Source organism: Eutrigla gurnardus, assembly GCF_963514095.1.
Source record: "Eutrigla gurnardus genome assembly, chromosome: 13".
Taxonomy (NCBI): Eukaryota; Metazoa; Chordata; class Actinopteri; order Perciformes; family Triglidae; genus Eutrigla; species Eutrigla gurnardus.
In genome coordinates, this window is record NC_139936.1 from 13017037 (window position 1) to 13041421 (window position 24385).

Sequence of the window (24385 nt, forward strand, 5' to 3'; positions counted from 1 at the left end):
AACCTTGTGTAATATTAAAGGTACAGCTGGACATTCCCAAAAAGAGGATTAGAGGATTTATGTAGTAAAACTCTTTCTTGGCCAAACAACAGTTTATCCATCCACCCAGCAGCATCACCACTGGTTTGCCTAACAACATTTATAACCCAAAACATCCATTCAAAAAAACCTCTTGACCTCGAGACGAGGGAACCGGAAGTGCAAAAATGCTAACTCTTGTCCAGGTTTTAGGACTCATTCCTGCACCGCTCTATAGCATAAATAGTGTCATTTTCTCCACCCTGATAGAGAGATACAGATCCTGAAATACAGCATGTTATTGTTGAGCTTCAGAAATGGTAAGCAATTTATTTTCTTTTTTTTTTAATCTTTGGATAGAGCCGGGCTACCTTTCGACACTGCTTTCAGGCTAATCACCTCCCATCTTTTGCTTCATATTTAACGTCAGGAGGGTTTTATCGATTGATTTAATTCTCGGCCAGAAAGCAAGTTATGTAATTTACTGACCTTTGGTCAAACTGCATACTTAAAACAGTCAAAATTCTGCCAAATAAATTGGAAATTTGAAAAGTGTGAGGAGAGTTTTGTCCGAGGCATCACAGTGGAACCAGATTTATCATCAACTTGAACTTGAGTGGTGCAAAACACTTGCCAAAGGGGCCATTAAGAGGCTGTTCTGGAACTTTTTAATTCTATCACACTATCTTCCTCAGCGGATTGAATTATGTGTCTTTTCATGGAATTGAAATCATCCAATCAACTTCTAAGCCTTCCAAGCAGTCCTTAAAGTGCTGGGAAGAAAATGTACAATTTAAAGCCATCCTCTGAGGAAGATCCTCGAGAGCTCCAGCCGTTTTAACTACCGTTTCTTAGGATAAGATATTTTGATCTAAATCAAAATTGGAAACATAACATTTGTATTAATATTGTGATAATGACTTCAACCATTTTACCCAGATTAAAACGTAATTTCCATAATTCAGACCACCTCATGGGTATAGCAACATACATAATATCTGGATGATATAAAGTAAAGTATTTCTGGAATAAAAATCCAACCCTTCAAAATAAGATCACAGACCAAACTCCTCCCAATGCAGTAGCCTAGATTCCTTTCTTCTTCCAACATCTCACAGAGGGGGGGAAATGATTTAAAAGCTTTGATTGTATTTTATCCTTGAAGTGTGAAAAAGTAAACAGAGCTCTAGTAAAGAGAGAGGGGGAAGAGAGAAAAAAAAAGAGATGGGAAAAGAAGCTTCAGGTGTCATCCAGATTCCACAGCTATCCTTTAGTCTTTCATGACCAAATCAAAACATACCCCCTTTACTGCCTCTCCCCCTGACCCAGCTGCTCCATCTATCCATCAATCCATGTTTTTCTTACCTGAAAGCACACACACACTCATCTACGCCTAAACAAAACACACCACTGCTCCACCATCAATCTCATGTCTGCATCCACACTTCGTTACACAAATGCTTCCCATGCCTGCATGCTCATACACGCACATGCAACACACCGACGCTCGCACTACCTCCATCGCCACCTTTAACCCTTCCCATTTCCTCACTCAAGTCGCCTCCAAGATGTGGGAGTCAGCGGGAGCGCTAGAGTTGTTTTTGCTTTCCGCCGAAGGAACTCATCATCTCGCAAACTCCGGAAAGGGCTGTGAATGGTTTTCTGATGTTTGGAATTGAGGTGGCGTGCTGTCTTTCTCAAATATGGATGACTTCTGTTAACTTAAGTGCCCCTCTAAAAAATGCAATTCCAAGCTGAACTCCGCCATTTACCTGTGGGGGTGGGCTGAGGTGCCATCTCACTTTTTTTAACTCTACTCGGCCAAGTGAGTTAAATGATGAACTCTAGTCTGTGATATGCAAACCAAAACCTCAGCCTGATGCTACAGACACCTAATTTGGGATATTCAAGATAATTTAAAGAGTTTTAAATTCAAAACTGTATGAGCAACGAGCAACACAGCCTCTGGCAAGAGTGAAATCTGCCTTCAGATAGAATTAACTAAACCACTGAACCCTTAAAAGATTAACCCTTAAAAAGGTGGTGTGGGTGTGTGTGTGTGTATATGTGTGTGTGTGTGGGGGGGTGTAACTGTCTCCCTTTGAGGGCTTCTCCCATCCCTGCTGTGACTAAAAGGATTGTGGAGATTTTTGACGTAACGGTTGGGAGAGAAAACTTCGTAGGGAGCCACTGCCAAAAGGCAGAGGCATTTTTTATTTTATTTATTTATTTTTTAACATCCTTACAACTTCTTCTCCTTCTCTTCAGTCTGCTCGCCACACCGATGTGTCTTTTTAGAGGCTTCAGAGCCTGGGTGTCTTATCAAGGCTTCCCAGGTCTACAGGCAAGGCTGAGGAGAAGCTACTGTCAGCCCCATTCTCTGCTATCAGCCCGTGGCAGTCACAATGAGGCTGACACACATAATCAAGCCAGCACATAACACACAAGCCAGCACATAACACACACACACACACACACACACACACACACACACACACACACACACACACACACACACACACACACACACACACACACACACACACACACACACACACACACACACACACACACACAGGTTTATCAACCCCAAACAAAGGTTTGGTTTAGACTAGAGTCATTTTCCTACAGGGCCTCAGTGGCAAGAAAATGTGTGCTTAATGGACATAATCGTAAAAAAAAAATCACGAAAACTGTCAAGGAGAACCAGACCATTAAATAGAGACCAGTTAAAGCTTACAACAAGCTGACAGCTTGTTCTAATATGATTCTGAATACACCTAAATCCTATCCAGTCAGTGAGAGGCAATGCATATGGAGTGCATTATTGCCAAAGTGAATTTAAGGAATAAGTGACGATAGGGTTGAGGTTGACTTTCTGCTTTTTGCTCTTTTGTTCCTCACAGTCTCAGAAACAATCCTGATCTTTGTTATCCACAGCCAAATGTTGAAGAAGCATCAATCATCAATTCCGTTGTTTCTTTCCCATCACTTCTCGACCGACTGAGTGTTTCTCAGTCTCTGACAAGAGACGAACTGAGATGGTGTTTACTCCATCCTATGATGTGCAATGAGTCGAGTCATGAGACAAAAAAAATAGGAAAAAAGAAGTCGAACATTCCTGCAAATCAAATTTCTGTAAGATCTGTGACAGGACAGAGAGAGGCTGAGAGGCGACATGAAAAAACATGCATGCACTTCAGTTCTTTGTCTATTGTACTCTCGGGGCTCTGCAGGTGTGATTAGCAAGGAATCTGAATCAACCCGCGGTTTTAATTTGTGATCCCAATGCGAACTTAAACACCTATACTTTGTGGTGTAATGTCTTCGCAAAACCACATACTGTAGAAATCCGTTTGCTTTGTGCATCCATGGAGGGTGTGCGAGTTGGAAGGAGGAAGTTTTCCTGAGGCATGGCAGAGAAAGGCAGTTGCGCATTTTCACATAAGAGTTTCCTGGCCAAGCGAGTTCCTCACTAACATCTCTTAATGGGAAGGGACTTCAAATGTATGTTAACATTTTACAATGTGTGAAATAATTCAAGACTAGTCCAGATAAGTTACACTTCCCCTTCATTTGACCCATCCTGCCTAATTAGAAGTAACAGCAGCAGCAGCAGCAGCAGGCACTTGCAGCGCTGCACCAAGTGACCAATTTCTCTTCCTTGGTCAAGGGCAACAGCAGGAGTATTCCCAGTATCTTACATTTTGGCTTGGAAGGAAAATAACACTACTGGAGAAAAGAGGCGAATGCGAATGCGGGAAGAACAAGATCAGTTCCGAAAAGTGTTATGCAAAAGAACATAGAGGCCGAGGTTTTGCCAGGTTTTCACGCTTCTCTTTCTACAATTTGTCTCGCTTTTGCTCTTTATGCATCCTGCATGATCAAAAAGCACATGAGTCTTCTCTACATGCTTATTTGACACCTTACCCTTCATGTTCTACCCTGGTAATATGAAATGGCAGAGACTTTATATCTTTGGGATTGCAGGCAGAAAGAGAAAAAAAGACAATCCCCACTGTACCAAAATTGAGAAAACCATTGCTTTGGTGGGTTGCAGCATGTGACATTTACCTTTGTTAACCTTTGTTTCCGGGGGATTTTCTTTCACAGCTGTGGGCAATGTTAGAACCCAGCTGTTTTACATTACGCCGAGTCCAGCTGTTGTGACATACGCAACAGGATGGGTTGGAAATTACCTGCAGGGTGCTTCACTTTACAATAGTCTTTCAGGATGTTTGTGGGGAAAAGGTTTGCATTGATATCATCTATGTGGTATCTGAGAATTGCTTTTGTGTGTTGCTGCTTTGTCGTGCGAACTCACACAATACACGGCATGTGTACGATGGGGCCAAAGCCTCTGAAATATCGAGGCAGAAGACGCCTACGTAAACAAGTGGGTTCTGACACTTGTACTAGACTTAGAAGAATGAGGATTATTTCTCTACTCCCACCACCACTGGCATGTTCTGGCCTATCTGACAAGCTGTCATCTCTGAACAGCATTGTTCCCTCTGTGCGATTGCATAGTAACAAATGGTGCGAAAGAATCTGTGTGTGTGTAGGAGATTAAAGGAAAAAAATAGATGTCATACTGCAGTACATGATGTCCACCATTGGCACTATTTAACCAGCCAAGCTAGAACAATTTGTACAACAACAGTCCAACAACAATGGTATTACTCATGTATTTATACACGCTGTGTATAAAAAGTGGACGTAGTCACCATGACATCACCCATTGTTTTGTGAACTGCAGTTTTTAAGACTTTTTGAGCCTCGTCATCTAAATCGTTCCCATCTTGGCTTTTTTGCAGCCAGAAATGACACAAGAGCCACCCTCTAGCCAAGTTCACCCAATGATGAATAAGACATTTTCAGGAGACCAAAAAGGTTACAAAACACAGACAACACCCAAACTGGACCTGCCGATCACAAGGTAGCCACGCCCTTAAACATACTCTTCTTTTATTACAATCTCAAATACAGATTTCCTTCTAAAACACACCCTTCTTAAAATAATAAGTTGGTTGTCTGACAGAATCAGTTATATTCTGCTCTCAACATCACGTTACTCAAACTGAAAATGAATGCAACCATAAAGCTGTTGAACAAACACCAAATCACCGCTGGGAGCAACTGGGAGAGTTTTATAAAGTTGGTTTAAACTGGTGGGGGAAAATTTAGATCACTGGGGCGAATGATGTGACTACAGCTGCGTGTGTGCGTGTCCATGTGTTTGCGTGTTTCCTGCTTGCACACGATGCCTGCACAACATGAGAGCGAACGCGAGCATGTGCATGAGTGTGTAGCATCATTAGAGGAAGGTCAGTGTGACACTAGCAACACTACTTCATAAATAATGTAAAGCGATACAAGAATTAGAATTTGTAATTATACCTCTCCACGGCACTATGGATGCAGTTTGCATGTAAGTGTGTGTGTGTGTGTGTGTGTGTGTGTGTGTGTGTGTGTGCGTCTGCATTTGTATAATCTCTAATTAGCTCCAAGAGAATACCAGTGGCTATTAAAGTGTTGCATTAGTTAGAGCTGGGGATGAAGAAGGCAGCACGGGGCTCAAAATGCCTCGGTTCATTAGAATGTGTGTGGTTTTGTGTAAGTGTGCGTGCGAATAAACAAACTCACAAAAGGCAAAATGTGAGAGCAAGAGAAGAAATGGGGAGAAAGGAGGAAAGCGTCTGACAACACCAAAAAAATATGCATTCTCACAGCCTTACGCTACATGCTTATGAACGAGCAGGGGCGAATGGTTCATGTTTATAAAGTGCATCTGGCAACGGGTGCACGCGGGTGTTGCACTTGTAATCGTATGCATCCCCGTCAGGTCGGACACAGTTTAAACTGCCACTTCCAATCCGCGACTTAGCCTCAAACGGCACATGGTATTTGGCCGCAGCTCTAATGACATTTAGCGCTGACCGATGGGGACCGCGTGTCACTCCAATTAGAGGAAACACTCCCCCCGTATGGCAGGCTGTTAAGATAAACCCCGACTCCTCCCTGCAAATTTTGGGATGAATTATTGAAAAGGGCAGAGCTGAGCACCTTGATGAGGTCGGCACATTTGGCCGGCTGAACGGTCAAACTGACACAGCTTGAGGAAAGGGGAGAAAGGCCACTGCTATCTCAGCAGCTCAGAGCGAAGCTGGATCGGTGGCTTTGTTTTGAAGCGGCAGCCTTATCACGCAACCTCCTGGGCTTTCACCCCCGAAGACGACCGAAGTCAACACAGAGAAAGTTATCAAGATCTCGACGACTCGTCATTTATCAAAATGCAAAAAAGGGAGCCTGTGTGCTCCCTGGACTCCAGGGTAGGAAGAAGCTGCAGGCAGATGACTATCTTATGTGAACATCATTAAACATTTGCTCTCTTTTTAATATAGCAGCAAATTAGAAAAGTTAAACAGCTCAATGATTAAGTAAAAAAAGTCTGATATCTCAGTTGCTCAGCAGAGACAAAAAGAAAAAGCTTTGCAGTAGGTCAGAAATACTGACATTTTCCCATTTTCCTCTCTTATGAATACCCGGGTATAACATTATCTCCTCTGTGGTTATACAAAAGTTAGGATCTGAGTGAAGTTACACCACAGAATTTAAAATGTGGAAATGCAATTCCCTGTTAAAGTGAAAATGACTCCCCAGTAAATCTGCACAGTCGTCTTTTGTTCAAGATCCTTTGTCGCAGTCACTCTGACAAAGCAGCAATAAATGCATTCACTCGCCGTCGGCTTCACCCGAGTTTTTTCATACAATTGTTGCGTAAGATTAATGTTCACTGATAAATGGTGCACAAAACGAGAACACAATGGTGCGACATGAAATGATAGGCTTCAAAAACAGCTCAGTGTTACTGCATGAAAGTTGAAATTGGCTCTTTATTTACTGAAATAATGCAGTAAACGGTGGCCCAGAAAAATACAAAAAAACAATATCTGACTCAAGGAAATGTCAGCTGTGCTGTCGGGGCCATCGTGAAAGCATAGCCGATCAATCGTGCATTAGGGTATCGAACACATATATTTCTTTGTTTCATACGGTAGACAGGAGAATACAAAAACAGCGAACCATTGTTTAATGCATTTGGTGCTTTCCCCCCCTCCTCCATAGATATTTCCATCCACAACAATTGGGACATTTATTTAAATGACTGAAACCCAGCTGATTGAAATCTAATTTACATTTCACTTTTTTGTTCAAAAGCTTTCATACAGTTCACTTGACAGCTGAAAGGAAAACGCGGCAACGGAGCCACTAAACTGTTCGATGCTGTAGTTCCTGAATGTGAGCGCAAACCTCTTTCATGTGCAAGTGTCTGAGAAACGAAGAAGCATTTCGGGCCGGGTGTTGATTGAAGCCGCGGATGACAGACGGTGGCGCATGGGTTCTTCTCTGCTGCGCTCCCCAGGCCCCTGACCCACCTTACTGGGTTTTCAGTGTGTAAAAAAGATCGAACCAGCAGGGATGCGACTGACAGTTTGACTGATTTCACTTTCGGCTGCAGCTCTCTCTCTCTATTATTCACATCTGACAAGCAAAACTTTCTGAAACACACTCTCCAATAAACAGGAGACGGACATGTATGCACAAAACTGTTATCTGTATCCGAGCACTTCTGCACACACGCAATGATGCAGACACGTACGCTCACACGTATACGGCTTCACGGCTCCACGGTGCAAGTGCAGTCAAAGACGAGTCATCCAGCACACACTGACACAGCAAAGAGAATATATGACCAAAGGGGAGGCGGCATCAGTGCGTGAGAATTTGTGGATGTGCGTGTTTGAGTGAGGGAAATGGAGATGGACAGTGTGTGTTTCATGTGTGTGTGTGCGTTCCAGAAAGAGACGGACAGATTTTTATGTGTGCGCATGTTCAAAGCCCTCATATCTTGCCTCTGCACAGACTCTGCAGAACTGCTCTGACAGTGCAGAAGTACAAACACAGATACAAGTTCTGTGGGAGGTTTTTTTTGCTCCAAACAATACAGAAAAAGGCTCATACTAGTGATCAAAGTTGTAGAATAACCCGAGGAAACATCTGCGCATAATCCTAGCCATTAAAAATAGGCTCATAAATTCTTGTTAAACTTTGTTGTGCACGAAAATAAATGTCAAACACATAATGGACTCTGAGGCTTAAATGTTAAATTTAAATCACGCAAGCGTTTGACACCATGCCTGAAACAAAACACACAAAAAAAAAAGATGTTGCCTCAGTTGCCTCCAAAATGACTCTTCCAGCTCCGCAAATAGGCCAAACTTCAAGAACTTCTCGCACAGCTAAACAAACAGCTCCCCTGATCAGCCTCTTTCACATCAAGATGTCAGCTAACGTCTGGAGAAAGAACCAGAAACCACAACAAACAAGGAGCTTTTCCTTCCTCCCATGCATGCATCTGCAGCCATCTCTCCTCCCCCCTCGAGCTTTGTTTTGACCAAACACATTTCTTCATAATCTCTGCCCTGCCTTTCCATCCAGGCTCGAGCAGATATCAAGTCTGGCTTCGACGTGTGGGAATGTACTTTTTCTTGTTCGATGGGACATCGCTACTAAACTAACAGTGGTGGATCCAGCTCAAACCAGGAGAGAACCTGAATCCACCCACACATGTTCAGTTACACACTACAAAGACTGCATACACACGAACGCACAACAGACACACACATCCCAGGCTACGGCTCCTCTTTAAGGTGCCAATCAAACATTCACAACAACTTGCTCTTGGACTTTCAACAACAACATTGTTCTCCACCTGCCTATCTGTTCTCCTTTCTTCTTCACAATATTCTGGAGAGGAGGAAAAAAAAGGATGAGTTTTGTCAATATCGCACAGCAACCTCTCTTTCATTTTCCCTCTCTTTACTACTGTGATAGCGCTCCAAGCGATAAAGCCTGCCTCTATTATTAGCAGTGTAATAGAGGGCTGTGGTTGTGAGGATCTGACAAGGAGATGATAACGAAAGTGCTTACTCCTCCGTTCTCCCCCGCGCTCCTCCTATTTCATTTAGAAAACAGTCGCAGTGCAGCAGCGGATCATGGCTGGCTAATGGACTTAGAATATTACCGCTGCCACGGTAGGCATCACTTACCATTACTCAATTTGTACAGACATTAAAGAGAACATCATTAAATCTAAGAATTTATCTGTTATTCCGCTGCTCTACCACGCTCGCATAAATATGTGTGATCAGGCACAACAGCCAGATGCCAAATTAAGAAGAGAAATTAGGAAAGAGTTGGACTTGTCAGAGTCGTGGAGACCCAGAGTTGCACTCAGGATTGAGCTTCCTATTATGGACTCGCAGATGCTTTGTTTGAAATTTCATGCCTAGTGGTTTTGGCAGTTTCGAGCAAAACACATATCTGTATTCCCAGAAAATGCCCCCAGGGCGCTTTTCTAGACGCATTTATCATCTTCCCCAAATTGTTATCTTTGGAGACGCTCCAGCATAGACACCTGGTGACATCATGAAGTTGAGTCTCAGTTCACCCAGTTCAGGCTTTCAGGGAGTTCTTCGTGTTCCCAAATATAGACTGGACGCCGTTTGACCAAAGGTCTAAAAAGCAGGAAGAAACTGTGAAATTCTTGTAAAAGCAAAACTCTACTTTATTAGAGTTGTCTTATTTTTGTAGTTTTGAATGGTTATGATAACAATGTGCTCACTAGTAATAATACTATCTGGGAACAGAAAGACATTGCTTATCAGGTCATCAGACAGCTACAAGCCAAAGGTTTAGGCACATTATTAAGAAAACACTTTATATGGAGGTACAAAGAAGTTAAATGTCTGTAATAATCCATTATTGCACAGTGAAAGTTATAGCAAATAGGGTAGCTAAACCAGGACGTTGTTTGATTGACTATTGATTGAATATTTAAAACAGTTTGAGAAACTTTATTTTTTTTACAGCTTTGATCATTAAGTTGATAAACCGATTAGTCAATCCAGAGAAAGTTTATTGGCAACTATTTTGATAATCCATCATTTTGTTAATGTAAGTAAAACTGCCAAACCTTTTCTGGTTCCAACTCCTCAAATGTGATTATTATCTGCTGTTGTTCTGTGTAATATGACAGTTGATTGAATATCTCTGAATCGGACAAAAGAAGCAAATTGAAGACATCTCTGTGGCCTCTCCGAAATTGACGTAAACAGAATACTCAATTAATGAATGAACCAAGAAAATAAATCATCATTAGTTGCAGAACAAATCAACAAGTTAGCTTTTCATTTCTCATTCAAATATGTTCAGCCATCCTGGGGTTTTGGTTAAAACCTCTACAAAACACGATAGCACATGCTTATCCCCATAAGCTTTTTGTGACAACGTGATTATTATACTGCGAGTGTGCGGCTCTGAGGTGAGAGTCAATAACAACCTAGACATGCATGTATGTGTGCTTGTAGTGAATTTAAATCTGACAACTGCAGTACATGCAACCAAACCTAGAGTAGGGGTGTATGTATTTGGAGCGCTGTGGGCGACTCTGAAAAGCCTCCAGAATAAAAAAACAGCTTCCCAGGATACAGCCTGAACCTGTGTGTGTGTGTGTGTGTGTGTGTGTGTGTGTGTGTGTGTGTGTGTGTGTGTGTGTGTGTGTGTGTGTGTGTGTGTGTGTGTGTGTGTTTCTTTGTATTTGATTGCTTCCATGTATATAAATCTGGCTTGATTCATAAACATTTACATTGTATGCCTGCGTGGGTGCATTGTGTCTTGCATTCTCTAGTGTGTGTGTGTGTGTGTGTGTGTGTGTGTGTGTGTGTGTGTGTGTGTGTGTGTGTGTGTGTGTGTTCTGCCAAGCCTAAGAAAGTGACATATCGGAGTGGCTTCCAGTATCTATAATTCATAGTGCATGCTCTAAACAAAAACCAGAGTATTCGGCTCCCATCAGACAGGCTACACGGCTGTTAAAGCTGCAAACAAAATATAGCTGGATAGCCAGACCTGGAGCTAATAAGATGTATTACAGACTGTGATAGGAGAAAAGAGCACACGGACAGGCCGGCAGGCAGACAGCCACATACTATTTTATTTCTTTTTCTCTCCGCCCTGATGGATTCTCTCTGACTCACATTATCAGGAAACAGGCAGGCAGACATGTAAACAGGTTGGAATATGACTCAGTGTGCCTATCTACACTAACACAAAGGCTCTTTCAACACGTCTCGTTTTTTACTTTTTCGTGATCGACACCTGTAATCAACCCACACTCACCAGGCGGACAATCGTGCAATATTTATAAAGTCTGACTCCAACCATTCTCTGAGGAAATATGCAAGATTTATGCCTGTAGTCTGCTGAAGTGTGTCTCGTCTGCTACACGGGTTGAAGCTTGTCGAATCAGTCTTACTTACCAACGTGAGGGTGAATAAAAGCAGCTCCGTACGATTTTCTTTCAAACATAAAGAGGGGTGGTAGTCAAAAATATCTAGTGATTCAAATGATTGGCTGATTAATTTATGATCAGTGTCACGGCAAGTGTATTGTATGAATACGATCGATAATGTGTTTATTACTAAAAGTGGCATTCCTTCAAATGTCAAGCCTGGTTGATATAGAATATCTATTTCAATGGAATTGTGCAGAGAGTTTAGCAGTCCAGTCTTTTTTTCTTTTTCAAGTTTTCAGAATTGTATGCATAGTTCCTTTTGTGTGTGGGTACAATGGAGAAAAACTAATACAGCATTTTGCAAAATAAGGGAATGTCACCACAGACACGGACAGACTATCCGAAAAACATAATGCCTCTGGTTACATTGCTGGTGCAGAGGCATAATTAAATAATCTTAGATGAGATATTTAGATAAAAATCCACTGGTGCCATTTTAAGATACTTAATTCCCACATTTTCTTAGGAATACAGCTATTGCTCTTAATATTGACATAATATGTCTGTTTCAGTCATATACTTGACTTGTGTTTATTCAGTGCATTGAGACGTCATTGTGGCTCCGCGGGGCCTTCCTTACATCTGCTCCTGTGAGCCTCAGTTTCAATTCCTCCATTATTGGTGGGACGTGCATAATTAACTGCTACATATTGCTAATAGCAGGTGACACGTGTGGGGCTGTAAACACACAAATTGTCATGGGCCTTGGCTCTCAATGTGACGCTTGCTCCAATTATCTCAAAGACAAATGAGCCAGGCAGATTCTGGAGGGGTGTGTGTTCATTAAGAAGTGAAGAATAAAGAGAGGAGAGAGACAGTGGAAAAGAGTTATGTTATAACATTGAAAATGGAAAGATGAGCGATTGCAGAGATGGCACAGTAATGACAGGAAGGCATGGTATGGACGTGGCAATCACGGAGGGGGAAAAGTGGCCTTTCGTAACTGATGGAGGGATCATTTCTCATCTATTCATATGTCACAGTGACTCATCCTTTACAGCAACCAAAAATAGCTTTTTCTCACTAACTACACAAAAAGATGTCTCTCCTCTCATTCATTTTCTTATTTTTCTCTTACTCAAACACTCAGTCAGAGGACATGCAGTGGAAGACGAGGGAGTTGGGAGTGTTATAGTGTAGGCCTGCATAATGTGTGTAAATATGTTCAATGGGATGAGAATTAAAGTTTAATAAATGGTTCGGCAGAAAATCATCGCCATGGCTACGTCTTCTAAATGGAGGCTTGAGAGCTAACATATACTCAAATGGAATTTTACTTCAACCGTAATATAAAAACTGTGAACTATGAATAAATGCAGTGTCCTCAGTGCTATGGCAACATGTGACAAAAGTCCCCTGCCGGATCCAGAAGGGCCAAAAAAGCTTTGGACGCCTTACAGTGATGTCTCAAATAAACAAGCAGTAAGAAGCATTGAGGAAAAGCAGAGTTAGAAACATCGGTTAAGAGATCGAGTATAAAGAGATGCGCTGTCCAACAGAGAAACTGATCAGCAAATTAAATTAAATAAGGCACAGGAAGAACAAGAAAAAAACACTGAATTGAAGACGTGGAGAGGCAGAGGAAAATACAGATGGTTATAAGCAATGTGTAAAGTATATGCTATTTAATATGGCACCTGACTAAGGAAAAAAAAAGATATTTCTGGAAATAGCTCGGTGCTTCCGCTTGTTTGTTCACACCTCCCACACTTCTGAGATGGAGGGTGCAAACATTGAAAAGAGACAAATCACATTAAGCACCTTAAAAACTGTCTAACACTAAATTGTAATAACTAGCTGGCGGTTAATCTATGGGCTGAGGGAGCTCTGCCTCTGTAGACTATTTATCCAAGGCTTACTGTTTACAAGCTCAACCCTCAAGGCTTTCAACTCTTGAATTTAGGCCATACCCACAGCACTGAGGACGCATCCGAATACTCCCCTAAACATGTATAGCAGGTTTCTGGCATACTCGCTAACGTATTCTAGTCATTTTATAAACGACTGTCCACATTGTGACATCAAAACAATAGGAAAATATTTTCTTGAACACCTGTCCTTGAGTCTATTATCTTATGAAATAATAACACAGAAAGAGCCACAGGTATCAGAAAGTTAAGCCGATAATACTTTTACCCTTTCCGCAATACAATCTTGTCAAACTTATCCATTCTGGAGAAGGCTGTGTATAAAATACAAAATTATATTTTTCCTCTCCAGGGTCTCTCCAATATTTATACGTTGCAGGTGTGTGTTTGGTTTCAACAGTGGCTCACCAATCTATCAGAGCTGCAGTGGGCTGCATATACACCCACTAGCATCATCGAACATTTCCTAAAAAGTCTCTTGTAAACCTCAAATAAATCTTAATGTTTAAGAGCCCCTAAATCAGAATGCTCGATGCTGCAGAGCCGGGGAGAATGGAGACATTCAACAGCTCCAGCGCCAAGATAAACACGCCAAGGAACACAAGCCGCGTGTGAGCCATAACAAGATGATTATGGTGGTGGCGGCTAGTTACCGTCGCCTGATACGGAGAAAAATGGGGGAAGGCGCCATGCCATGCCAGCATCTGCTGCCAAAACCTGTAAACTATTATCCAACAGAGCTGGGAAATGGTGTTCTAACCCAAGAGCAGCGGCTGTTATCGGCAGGTAATGAATGCAGCGCTGCATGATGTGAACCCATACTGGAGATATCGATCGACACACCACGAGTTTTACAAATCAAAGTTTCCTCCTTCAAACTTCTCCTCCGAATATCCTTACAACAACGTGCCGCTACGGAAGTATCTGAAGAAGCTGCATGAACCCTTAATCTCCTAAATGCGCGTGGGGTGGCTTAAATAAGAGCCGAGGCTGGCCAACATATCGTAGCGTGAGCCTTAACTAACCGTCGGTGTGCCAGGTTCTAGGATAAGTGGCACTCAACCCCTCCAGCCAAGGGCTCCATTTTGAAACAGTATGCATTTTAATGTATTAGGTTGGCACAAGGTTGAAGCTGGGGGTCATGGGCAACCAAGCCGTGTGTGTGTGTGGGTTTGTAGCTCGAGTAACGGCTGCTATTCACAACTGTAAGGCCCGTTCTTTTCCCCACTGCGTGGCAGAGCTCGAGGATTGCCAAGGCAGCCAGCCTGTGCCCTCATGGTATGTAGACACTGTCGCTCTCATGCACAAGGACAGAGGGGGAGGAGATGTTGGGGGGGGGTTGGCTAAAATGTATGTGAGAAGTCGAGATAAAGAGAGAGGGAGAGTTGGGAGAGTTTACAGTACAACTTGCAGCAGACAATCTCACAATTTAATCCTTTAAATGAATGTTAAATGAAAAAAAAGGGTTTCATAGAAAATCATGTTCATATTCCTCTTTAGAAAGCACTGGGGATTTCAGCCGCTTCTATTTAAATCAGTACAGCTGTGCACATAGGCACAGTATTTGATATTCCCACACTGCTTCAAGACTATTTGACACTTTTAGAGCGTAAATCCATTGATTGTTTATTCTGCTCCAAGTGCTGTGACCTAAACTGAGCGCTGTGCCTGAACACGTCCTGTGTGGACACTTAGGACCGAAGCTGCCGGCGTAAACGCATCGAGAGGTGTCAGTATCAAAAAGCCAACACCCGGCTTCATACTTACGCATTCCACTCTGAGACAGTTTCTGAAGCGATACTGGAACTTTCAACGAAACAGTCAAACGCCAACGTGACATCAAAGAGGTTGGTGTTCAGTAAGACGCTGGTGACAATTCGCTGATACAGGCGGAGGAAGCACTCGGCGTCCTATCGCTGCGTGTCAGATGACAACAGTGCCAGGCTCCAACCCACTCATTATAATCATTATTTCAAGGACATGCAGAAGCCTAAAGCTTGCATCCTTTCATTGCCATCGCATCCCATCACAGGATGATGACGAAGACAGCTGTTGCCAACATGAAATGAAACACAATTCAGAGAACAATGTAACAACACGATGCTACAACAATCAAAATCACATGGATAATTACCAAGACCCATTCATGATGGGATAATATATCTGCATTATTGCAAATATTTGGCATTTGAATAAGAAGAAAAACCCCCAGCCCTTTCACCCCATGTGAAATCATATCAGCCAACCTTCCCTGGAATGAATGGCTGTGATTTGGCTCTGTGCTTCTGCAATCAGTGCGTCTTGTTTAAACTGAAATAGATTTCTCACCCCAGCATAGTTCAGCCAAGAGGCAGAGCAGCCCCTCAAAAATAAACTCCAACAAAAAAAAGAAAAGTGAAAGAAAGAGAGCAACCACTCAGGCACATCTGAAAATCTCCGTCTTAATCACTCTTTTACCATCGCTACCAGCTATGGCGAAACGGCACCACATTATCGGGGGGGATTAATGATTACCTTGCAAACTGAGTGTGTGAGAAACAATACTGGCTGAATAACCAGAGAGAAATAAAAGCTGATCACAGGACTGGGAGGTGTGAGAATAAAAGAGGGATGTTAAATCAACGAGATTTAAATCGGGAGCTGCAGTAGGATTTGCGGGGTTGATGGCTTCCCTATCTGGGTGTCAAGCATGTATCGTGGGTGTGCTAAACAACAACCAAACATCTCCAAATCCCCCAGGCGCCTTTTGAGAGGCAAAAGAATCTGGGAAAGAGACTGGCTGAGGAAAACAGGAGTGGAGGTTAGGGGGAGGTGGGGTGGAAGAGGGAGATATAGAGAGTGTGTAATAGGGAGAGAGAATCAATGGGTGCCCCCGGAGAAAATAAGAGCCATGACATCATCGTATGGCAGGGAGCAAGGAGTGGGGTGCCGAGGAGTAGAGGGAGAAAGGAGAGACAAGTGCACCCACAGTCACCCATTCTGCCTCTCGGGGCCCATCCTCTGGAATGGATAAGAGCCGAACAATGCGCTCTCGATGAATGGGATCCCGAATCCCATAGGAGAAAAACAAATCACCAGTGGGAAAGGGGAAGGGCGAGGGAGAGATGGAGAGAGAGAGAGAGAGAGAGAGAGAGAGAGAGAGAGAGAGAGAGAGAGAGAGAGAGAGAGAGAGAGAGAGATGGAGAGAGAGAGAGATGGAGAGAGAAAGGGAGACCCTTAAAAAAAGATGTGCACACAAAGCAACAAAGCATCTTGGGACATGTAGAGCAAGGCAAGTAGAGATTGAGACAAAGCTGCCTTTGTCCCTGCTGGCTGGTGGGTGGGTGGCTTGTTGCGACGCAGTAGCATTTACATCAGAGCTCTCCGATATATTGATCGGGCCCATGTAATCCCTCAAACGATCAATGGAAAAAGGTTGGATCAACTCCGGGTGTGTCGTTTGTTGGGTTTACAAGGGCATGTGGGAGGCAGGAACAGGGCTTTGCGTCACTCGTCAGGGGATGTTTGGGTTGCGTTCAAAGTTTGGGGCCTGCCGCTCTTCGTACCAGTTTGACGGAGACACGTGAGGCAGGGAGTTCTGGGACCATGTGATCACAGCATCTCCTCGCACAAGTCAAAATGGGACGCTTAATTGCATTCCTCATCACACAACGTGATTAAATATAGTCACAGCCTTCACTTGGAGGGCTTAACTTGTGTGCACGTGAGTGTACACGGCCACGTTTTCAAGGAAGTATAGTGTGTGTGTGTGTGTGTGTGTGTGTGTGTGTGTTGAAACAAAGAGCTTCCGCTCCTCCGTGATTACAACACTGGTGCTGAACGCCAGAACAGAGCAAGTAAATTAGAATCACAAGAAGAAGAAGTCTTTCATGTCTGATGCTTTGATAACAAAAACAAGCAGGTTCCCACAAACTGGAAGAAGTTGGCTGATAATTCGGAGCTAGCTGGGGACGAATCGACACAAAATGATGAAGATTCGCTCATGAATAAGTCCCAAATAAAAGAAAAGAAAGGGTAAAAAATGTGTTATGATATCTATTTTTGGGATCAATAATGAAAAGAAAGGGAAGATGGTGGAAAAAAGAAGCAGCGCATGTGTTGAGGTAGAATAAGGGGAATGTGAAAGCGTCAAAGAATCCAATCGGCTCTGATCTGGCAGAAATATGATATTTCTGACAATTCAGTAGAACTTGTATATGAATGAGCACAATTAACAGCAGGGCTTCTGTGATGCTTACAGACATTCCTCCTATGAGAAATGATACTATGAATCTTGTAAACAAGATACAGCTGGGAGAAATGTGTACGTCCCACATTTTACTGAAAGCATACTGAACTACTTTGGCATCATATCTATAAGGAACCGTTTGGGAAGAAACACTAACGTTCTTGTTTTGGGGGCTATGAGATATCAAACTGCAGCTTTGTGTTGCGATATATTGATTTGGTTGTACAACGGGGACATTAACAAAGAACTGCATGCAGTTAAGATGCAGGGAAGTAGATTTTTTAATTTAATTTGTATTGAAAATGTCGAGATGGTGCAAAAGGGAGACGAGACATTGACCAGAAGGCCAGGACACTGACTCAGAGTAAAAATCATTGTCTGAAAAATATACTGAAATAACCTGGGGCCAAATACGTTATGTCTACCAGCTTAGAGTTGCTGCTGACCCTGACCTTTAACCTCTGACCTCTGCATGGAGGGTCGGACTTAGGCTGCAACTAACCTCTTGACAATAAATGAATCCAATAGTCCACAAAATGCGAGAAATTGTGAAAGATACCTAAAATAAAGACACATATATGTATTTAAAGTGCTGTTGTGAAATGATACAAAAAATACAAAGACTGCAAATCCTCACATCTGAGAAGCTACAAACTAGGAATTAAACATATATTTGGATGTTATTATTTTAATCAAAACGCCGCAGCACTCTACAAAGTCATTCTCAAGTTCATTGTCAACGATCAACTTCAGCGTCCCGTCAAGTGAAATGAGGTCTCCCGCTCTGGGAGGAAAGCTGTCTTTGTTCACAAATGTTGATTGAATGGATCGACGGCCATAGGAGTAACACAAGAAAATCTGTTTGGGGATTTATCTTGAAGTTTAGTTCATTCATCAAAAAGAACAGCAATCAGTTAACCTTTAAAGTCTGAGCCGGCATGTGGAAGCTACATTAGCTCACTAGCTCTTCCTACCCTATTCCTTCACGGCTCAGCCTGTCCACAATAAATATTGAAACCAGCGGTGGCTGCCTCGCAAGTGGATGTTCTCTATTATAAATGTCATCCTGCTCTTGGTCGGCGATGCAGCGGCTCATTCAAATGCCACAGGACAGAAAAAGAGAGAGAGAGAGAGGGAGGGAGAGACACCACGACTGGCAAGGGATTTCCACTCTCAGTCATCAAAGCGGCATCCGAGTGTCTACTTGCATGTTTATGAATAAAAAAAGAAAATGGATACTGAGGGGGTGAAAAAGAGGGCTAAAGCGATAGCTGTAGAGGGACACTAAGGGAAAGGACGAAGAGTGAACGAGCACTCTGTTTCACCGTACGTCATCACGAGTGTTTTACATACCCTCGCACACACAGTGGACTCAAAGGAGTCACAAGAAGAACAAGCACATTTTCACACTCATGGTGCTCACAGTGAGTAGATGCTTTGGAGCCACTGAGCTAGCTCCATTTGCGGCCTTTGCCCAATAACGGCCCCTTCTAATTCCCTCCATATGATATGGGACAAAGCAGCTCTTACAGTTGAATGTCAACTGTAGTCCATGACAGTGCCCACGACCTCAATCAGTCCCCCGCCGAAAGGAATCGTCTATGCTCGGCAGCGTTTTAAAACAACATAGATATCCTGTGCTACGCTGTTTTAAGTACCGTAAATAACACAATATCCACTCATTAAAGGCCTCCTCATTATCCCTCCATCAGACGTTGAATGTTCTTTTCTGCCATTCCTGGAGCTTTCTAGTGCACAAACTAATGGTGCAGCTGAATGTATTATTAACGTTTGGCTGCTGATTGAAACTCATAGCAGTTATACCTCAATCATATATTTAATGTTTTATTCATAATGTTCTCTTATTATCTCTGCCTTATTTTTAGCTACTATTTGGCCTGTTTGTTTCGGATGTTACGTGTGTTTATAATGCTCAAGAAGAAGTTAATCACATTAAGACAACAGTTGTCCACTAAATGTATGTTTTCTACATCTGCGTCTCAAAATGTTTGCGTGCTGAGTATCTTAATGAGAAACACAGTCGTAAAGACCAAAGCCATCCACTCATTCAAGCTTTCACCACTCAGGATTCTTCAGAGAATTGCGGTGCGTGTGTGTGTGTCACACACGCAATCATTTTTTATCTCATGTGTAGTACTTGTGCGTTATATTCTGAGAGCGTACGCAGCACAAACATGAAGTGAGCGACTAAACACACAACTATTTAAATGTTGTATACGGAGACATGTATGTGCTGAAGACTGCAGCCGAGAAAAGACAGTTCACACACACCAGGTAGCGGCCGGACAGCCATTTTTTACTCGCTTCTTCAAGCAGAGCTTCATCCAACGAAGACCAGATCACTGCAAGACACACCTAAGAAGCTGAAATGGGTCAATCGTGTCGGCCTACTTCTATTTCAAGGTCTGAGCAGTTGAAAAAGAACTGTAGTCTGGATGGCGAGCTTAGCTGAACCCTCTTAAAAAACAGATGAAAGCACAGATTTTCTTGGTGCTTTGTTGTGCGTTAATGAATGGGAAATTCTGCAAACCATTAATATGACCATAACTGCCTGAAGTGAAAAAACATGCCATGCAGTACATGCTACTTTTATTACTATTACTACTATACTGCCATAATCCAGTTCACATGGAACAATAATGTAAGGAATCTCTGTCTGTCTGTCTGTCTGTCTGCCTGCCTGCCTGTCTGCCTGCCTGCCTGCCTGCCTGCCTGTCTGCTTCACCTGCATGAACATGGTAGAAGAAGTAGTCAAAACTATTAAAAGTAAAACTATTATTGCTGCACAGTAAAAGTGCTGCATTCCAATGTTCACTTCAAGTGAAGAGAGGCATTGTCAGCACAATGCACTTTTATTTTCTTAAAGTCTGTTCAAGGTGTTACTTCCAATTATGATGTGATTCTGGATAGTTTATTAATAATAATTCATCATATGTTGATTCTTATATTTTGTAGAATCTGAATCTTCATCCAAACCAGTAACGTTTCTCCGTCAGGTAAATGTAGTATTGTAATGTTTATCTCACAGTGTACACGAAGTATTACACGGTTGAACTGAATATGATTTAAGTGGTTTGGGGGTATGGTGAGTGAGAATAAAACATTATTATTCATATCTAACCATCATAATAAATCAGGTTGCCTACCTTGGATAAAGGTAAAGTCTGCCCCTGGTTTTTTTCCTGTGAACCAGAATGTACTTCGAGTTTATGATTGTGAATAGCCAGTGACTTGGGCGTGTGATGCAACTATGTGTGAAGTTGTTTGAATTAGTGGTTTGAGAGAAAGCCGCAAGCAGCAACATTACAGGCCAAGCATTCGGCCTGTTCTGAATAAGCCTGTTTTTAACACCGCACTAGTGCACATAATGAATTTTGAAGGACATTTACACAAATCCCTACTCTCCTCCACATGTTTCATCATTGTTGTTGTTGTCGTCTCCCCATCATTCTCCTCATCCTGTCCCACTCTCATCTCTTTGTTGTCACCATCCTCTTTCCTCTATTCTGTGTCCTTCCGATCACCTTCCCCTGCATCCGCATCTTCTTCCTTCCATTCCATGCTCAGATCCTTCTTTCCCTTCTGACGGCGGATCACACGAGTCTTATAATGCCTCAACTGCTTCTCCTTTGGGAGAACTAACAAGCTATGCAACAGGTCTCGTGTCACACCTACAACGAATAAGGGCCCGTCCTAACCCCCGTCCTTATGAGGATAAACTAGAGATCTCCCTCTTGGAACATTAAGGGGTGGGTGCGAGGGCATTTCCCTGTGCGCAGATGTACTGCAATGCTCAGACCTCAGAACAGTAACTTCTCACCAGATCCGATACAAATTCAGTTTTGGGAGACAGCAGGTCCCCTGGGTGGGGTGCTACACCGACTGCTGCACGGAGGCAGAAGCGGCGATCTATAATTTCAGTATATGATGTTTTGGAGGCAGAGGTGGAAACGCTGTGAAAGAAATCCCCCCGACAATAAAATGCTTCAATGAAATCACAATATAAAAGCAGCGCCCTCATTTGTCCAAATATGTCTTCTAACATATCCTCCAGTGTACTGTAGAGATACTGTATGTCACATATTGTTTGGGGAAGGAGATGTGAAGCCGCCTGGCAGTCATCATCATCCTCCTCCTCCTCCTCCTCCTCCTCCTCCTCCTCCTCCTCCTCCTCCTCCTCCTCCTCGTCCTCGGGGAGAGTGTTAATGAAGCAGGAGGCTGGTCAGATGGGAGAGTCTCTGTTTCTACACTTGGGTTTTCAAGCAATCAATAATATTCAGACGGCCATCCTCTCCTTCTCTTTCATTTTCTTTCCTTTATCCTCTTCATCATCATTATTTTACTCCCCATGTGCTTTCATATTTGTTTTCACCTCCTCTCCATCTCCCTTACATCTCCCCTGCTCCCCCCTCCACTGACCAACGTCACCTTTAATCTCTAATTTCTCCCTTTTGCATGTTTGGCCTTCCCATCTCATTCAGACAGTTAGGAGTGAGAATGTTATAAATACATCTTGTAATTAGTGTGACAATCGCAGCTGAATTTCATTCTATTCGCAACTAATTTACTTCTCAGTCATCGCAGTGTTTTGACATTCCAGAAGTTGCACTGAACAATTCTAAGGGAGTTTGGAAGGAAACAAACTTACTGTCAGGAAAACTGTAATCTGAAAACACTGTTGGAAATGAAAAAAAAACAGACTCAAACTGCCTTAATACAAAGTTAAATGAGGTATCCCATCCATCTCTCCCACTCTTTACTGCCCGCGAAGGATGCTTTCCAACCTGTGAGGCAACAGTGCCCCCTGCAGTTCGCCAGAGGATGTGCACTTCAGTAATATTCAGTGAAGTTGATCCCTCCACACTTTTAACCAGCCTTGTTTAGCCCCCCCAGCTATCTCCTCCCACAAGGGGAATTGTGTAAGTGGATTTAAATAAATTAATGCCTCTTCTGCTAGCCTAGGGAGAACACAGCAGGAAATAGTCAAAAACAAAAAAAAGCCCCAACTGCTGTTGCAGTCAGAAAGATAAAGAAGAACATATATTTTTCTAGATTACGCCTATAGGCCCACATTTAGGACGGCAGTCATTTGAATACGTCATGCCTAATTCCACATTTAGGCTGAGCCTGCATTCTCTGGGGACTGAATACAAAGCAGTGTGCAAGACACTTGACTAGTCAGCTGGAACAACACTATCCAGGCTTGGGGGATAATCAGTCCCACCATTTTCAGACCAAAACTGCTTTAGAAGAAGCCTGTCAAAACTAAAAAATTCCAGTATCCATACTAACAAACAGCAGTTGTAGGATTTACAATCCGCAGAATATATTTCAAATAGTTGTCAAAGCATCGATAGCACTTTGAATTATCTCATCTCCAGTATGTGTGCATGTGTGTGGCTGTTAGAAGAATCAAAACATTAAGTCTGGATAAAGAATTTAAATGGAATTGCATACTTCCAGAGGCTGAACATAATTCAATGTGTAAAAGAAACAGCCTACTGAGTTCTCACTCCTTTCGCTACAGAAACAGAGCAATCCTTCTCCCAGTGGAGAAGACAGAAATGAGTGAGGGGGGGCTCATGAGGTCACGGCCATTACAGTAACTACATAGCTTTAACTAATTGGGATCCAAACAAGCTCTACAGAATACTAATGAATGGGAACGGCAAAAATGCTACGGTGGAAAATCTTCAAAAACCATTGTATCATGTTCCCGAGTGTGTTCCTGTTATACATACAATATTTAGGGAAATACGTCATTTGCATGTTGTGCTAAAATCCTTTATGTAGCACATTGTTTTAAATCGACTACATGCAAAGGTCAAGTATTAATAAGGAAGTCATAAATACGCCTCACTAATGAATTCAATAAGGCAGACATCCAGACTAAATCTAAAACATATGGTACACAAGCTGGGATCCTGTACATAAATGGATACGGTTCAATGCTGGTTACAATACAACCCTCCAACAAATGCACATACTGTCCAATTGTAGCTCCAGAGAAAGTCTTTCACTAGAACAAAGACACCCGGGAGGTTTCAGATAACAAGCTCCCTGATCTCCAGTCTTTACACTACAGTTACTCTGGAGCCAGATGAACGTCTACCTCTGGGTCAAGACAGACACCAGTGGGATTAGCGTCTATTAGCAAAGAAAGAAGGGCAGATTGGAGACACGCCTCCTTTGACATAAACACAGAACTGTTCTCTGTGATTACAGTGGACAATAAGGGTTGTTGTTTTTTTTAATTAGTCAGCATGAATGGGAAACGAAGCAGAGCAAGAAAAGTATTGACAGCGATGTTACACTGTATGTATACATGCATGCAGCATGTATGTGGGATTCATACCTCAGAGTCTTCATTATGGAGCCCCAGTTGGAGGACAGCACTGGGAGACTTCAGTCTGGCTTGGCTGGACTGGGCCATCTGCAGGTTCAACTGCCATCCGACATACTCCAGCTGCAACACACAAAGTGAGCCGGTAAAGCCTCGCGCTTCAATTTAATGAATGCCCCAGACACAGACAGTATATTTATGTGTATATTGATATTTTCCCTCACATTCTCCCCATTTGACCTACTTAATTATAATATTTCACCGTTACCTGATTACTCTTATCGTTTGATTTTCACCAATCGAGTGCGATATAACTCAATTTCATTATAATTATCTTAAATGAAAATATGCAAATAGAAAACACTGACAAACTTATTTTTAAATTAGATTAACTAATTCTTCTTTATTTTTTATTCGTTCAAAGGCTTCATCTCACAAATATTTTCGTCATCAATTAATCTGCTGATTATTTTCACAGTTAAATTGCAAAA

General features: G+C 42.5%; 1 protein-coding gene across 1 annotated transcript in view; it reads right to left on the bottom strand.

Annotated features, from left to right (window-relative positions):
• Positions 1–24385, bottom strand: part of commd10 (COMM domain containing 10) — a 51548-nt gene that overhangs the window by 21570 nt on the left and 5593 nt on the right. The window contains exon 5 of the mRNA XM_084024654.1: positions 23907–24017. Within this exon, the coding sequence (XP_083880780.1) occupies positions 23907–24017 (111 nt within the window). The remainder of the gene's footprint in view (positions 1–23906; positions 24018–24385) is intronic.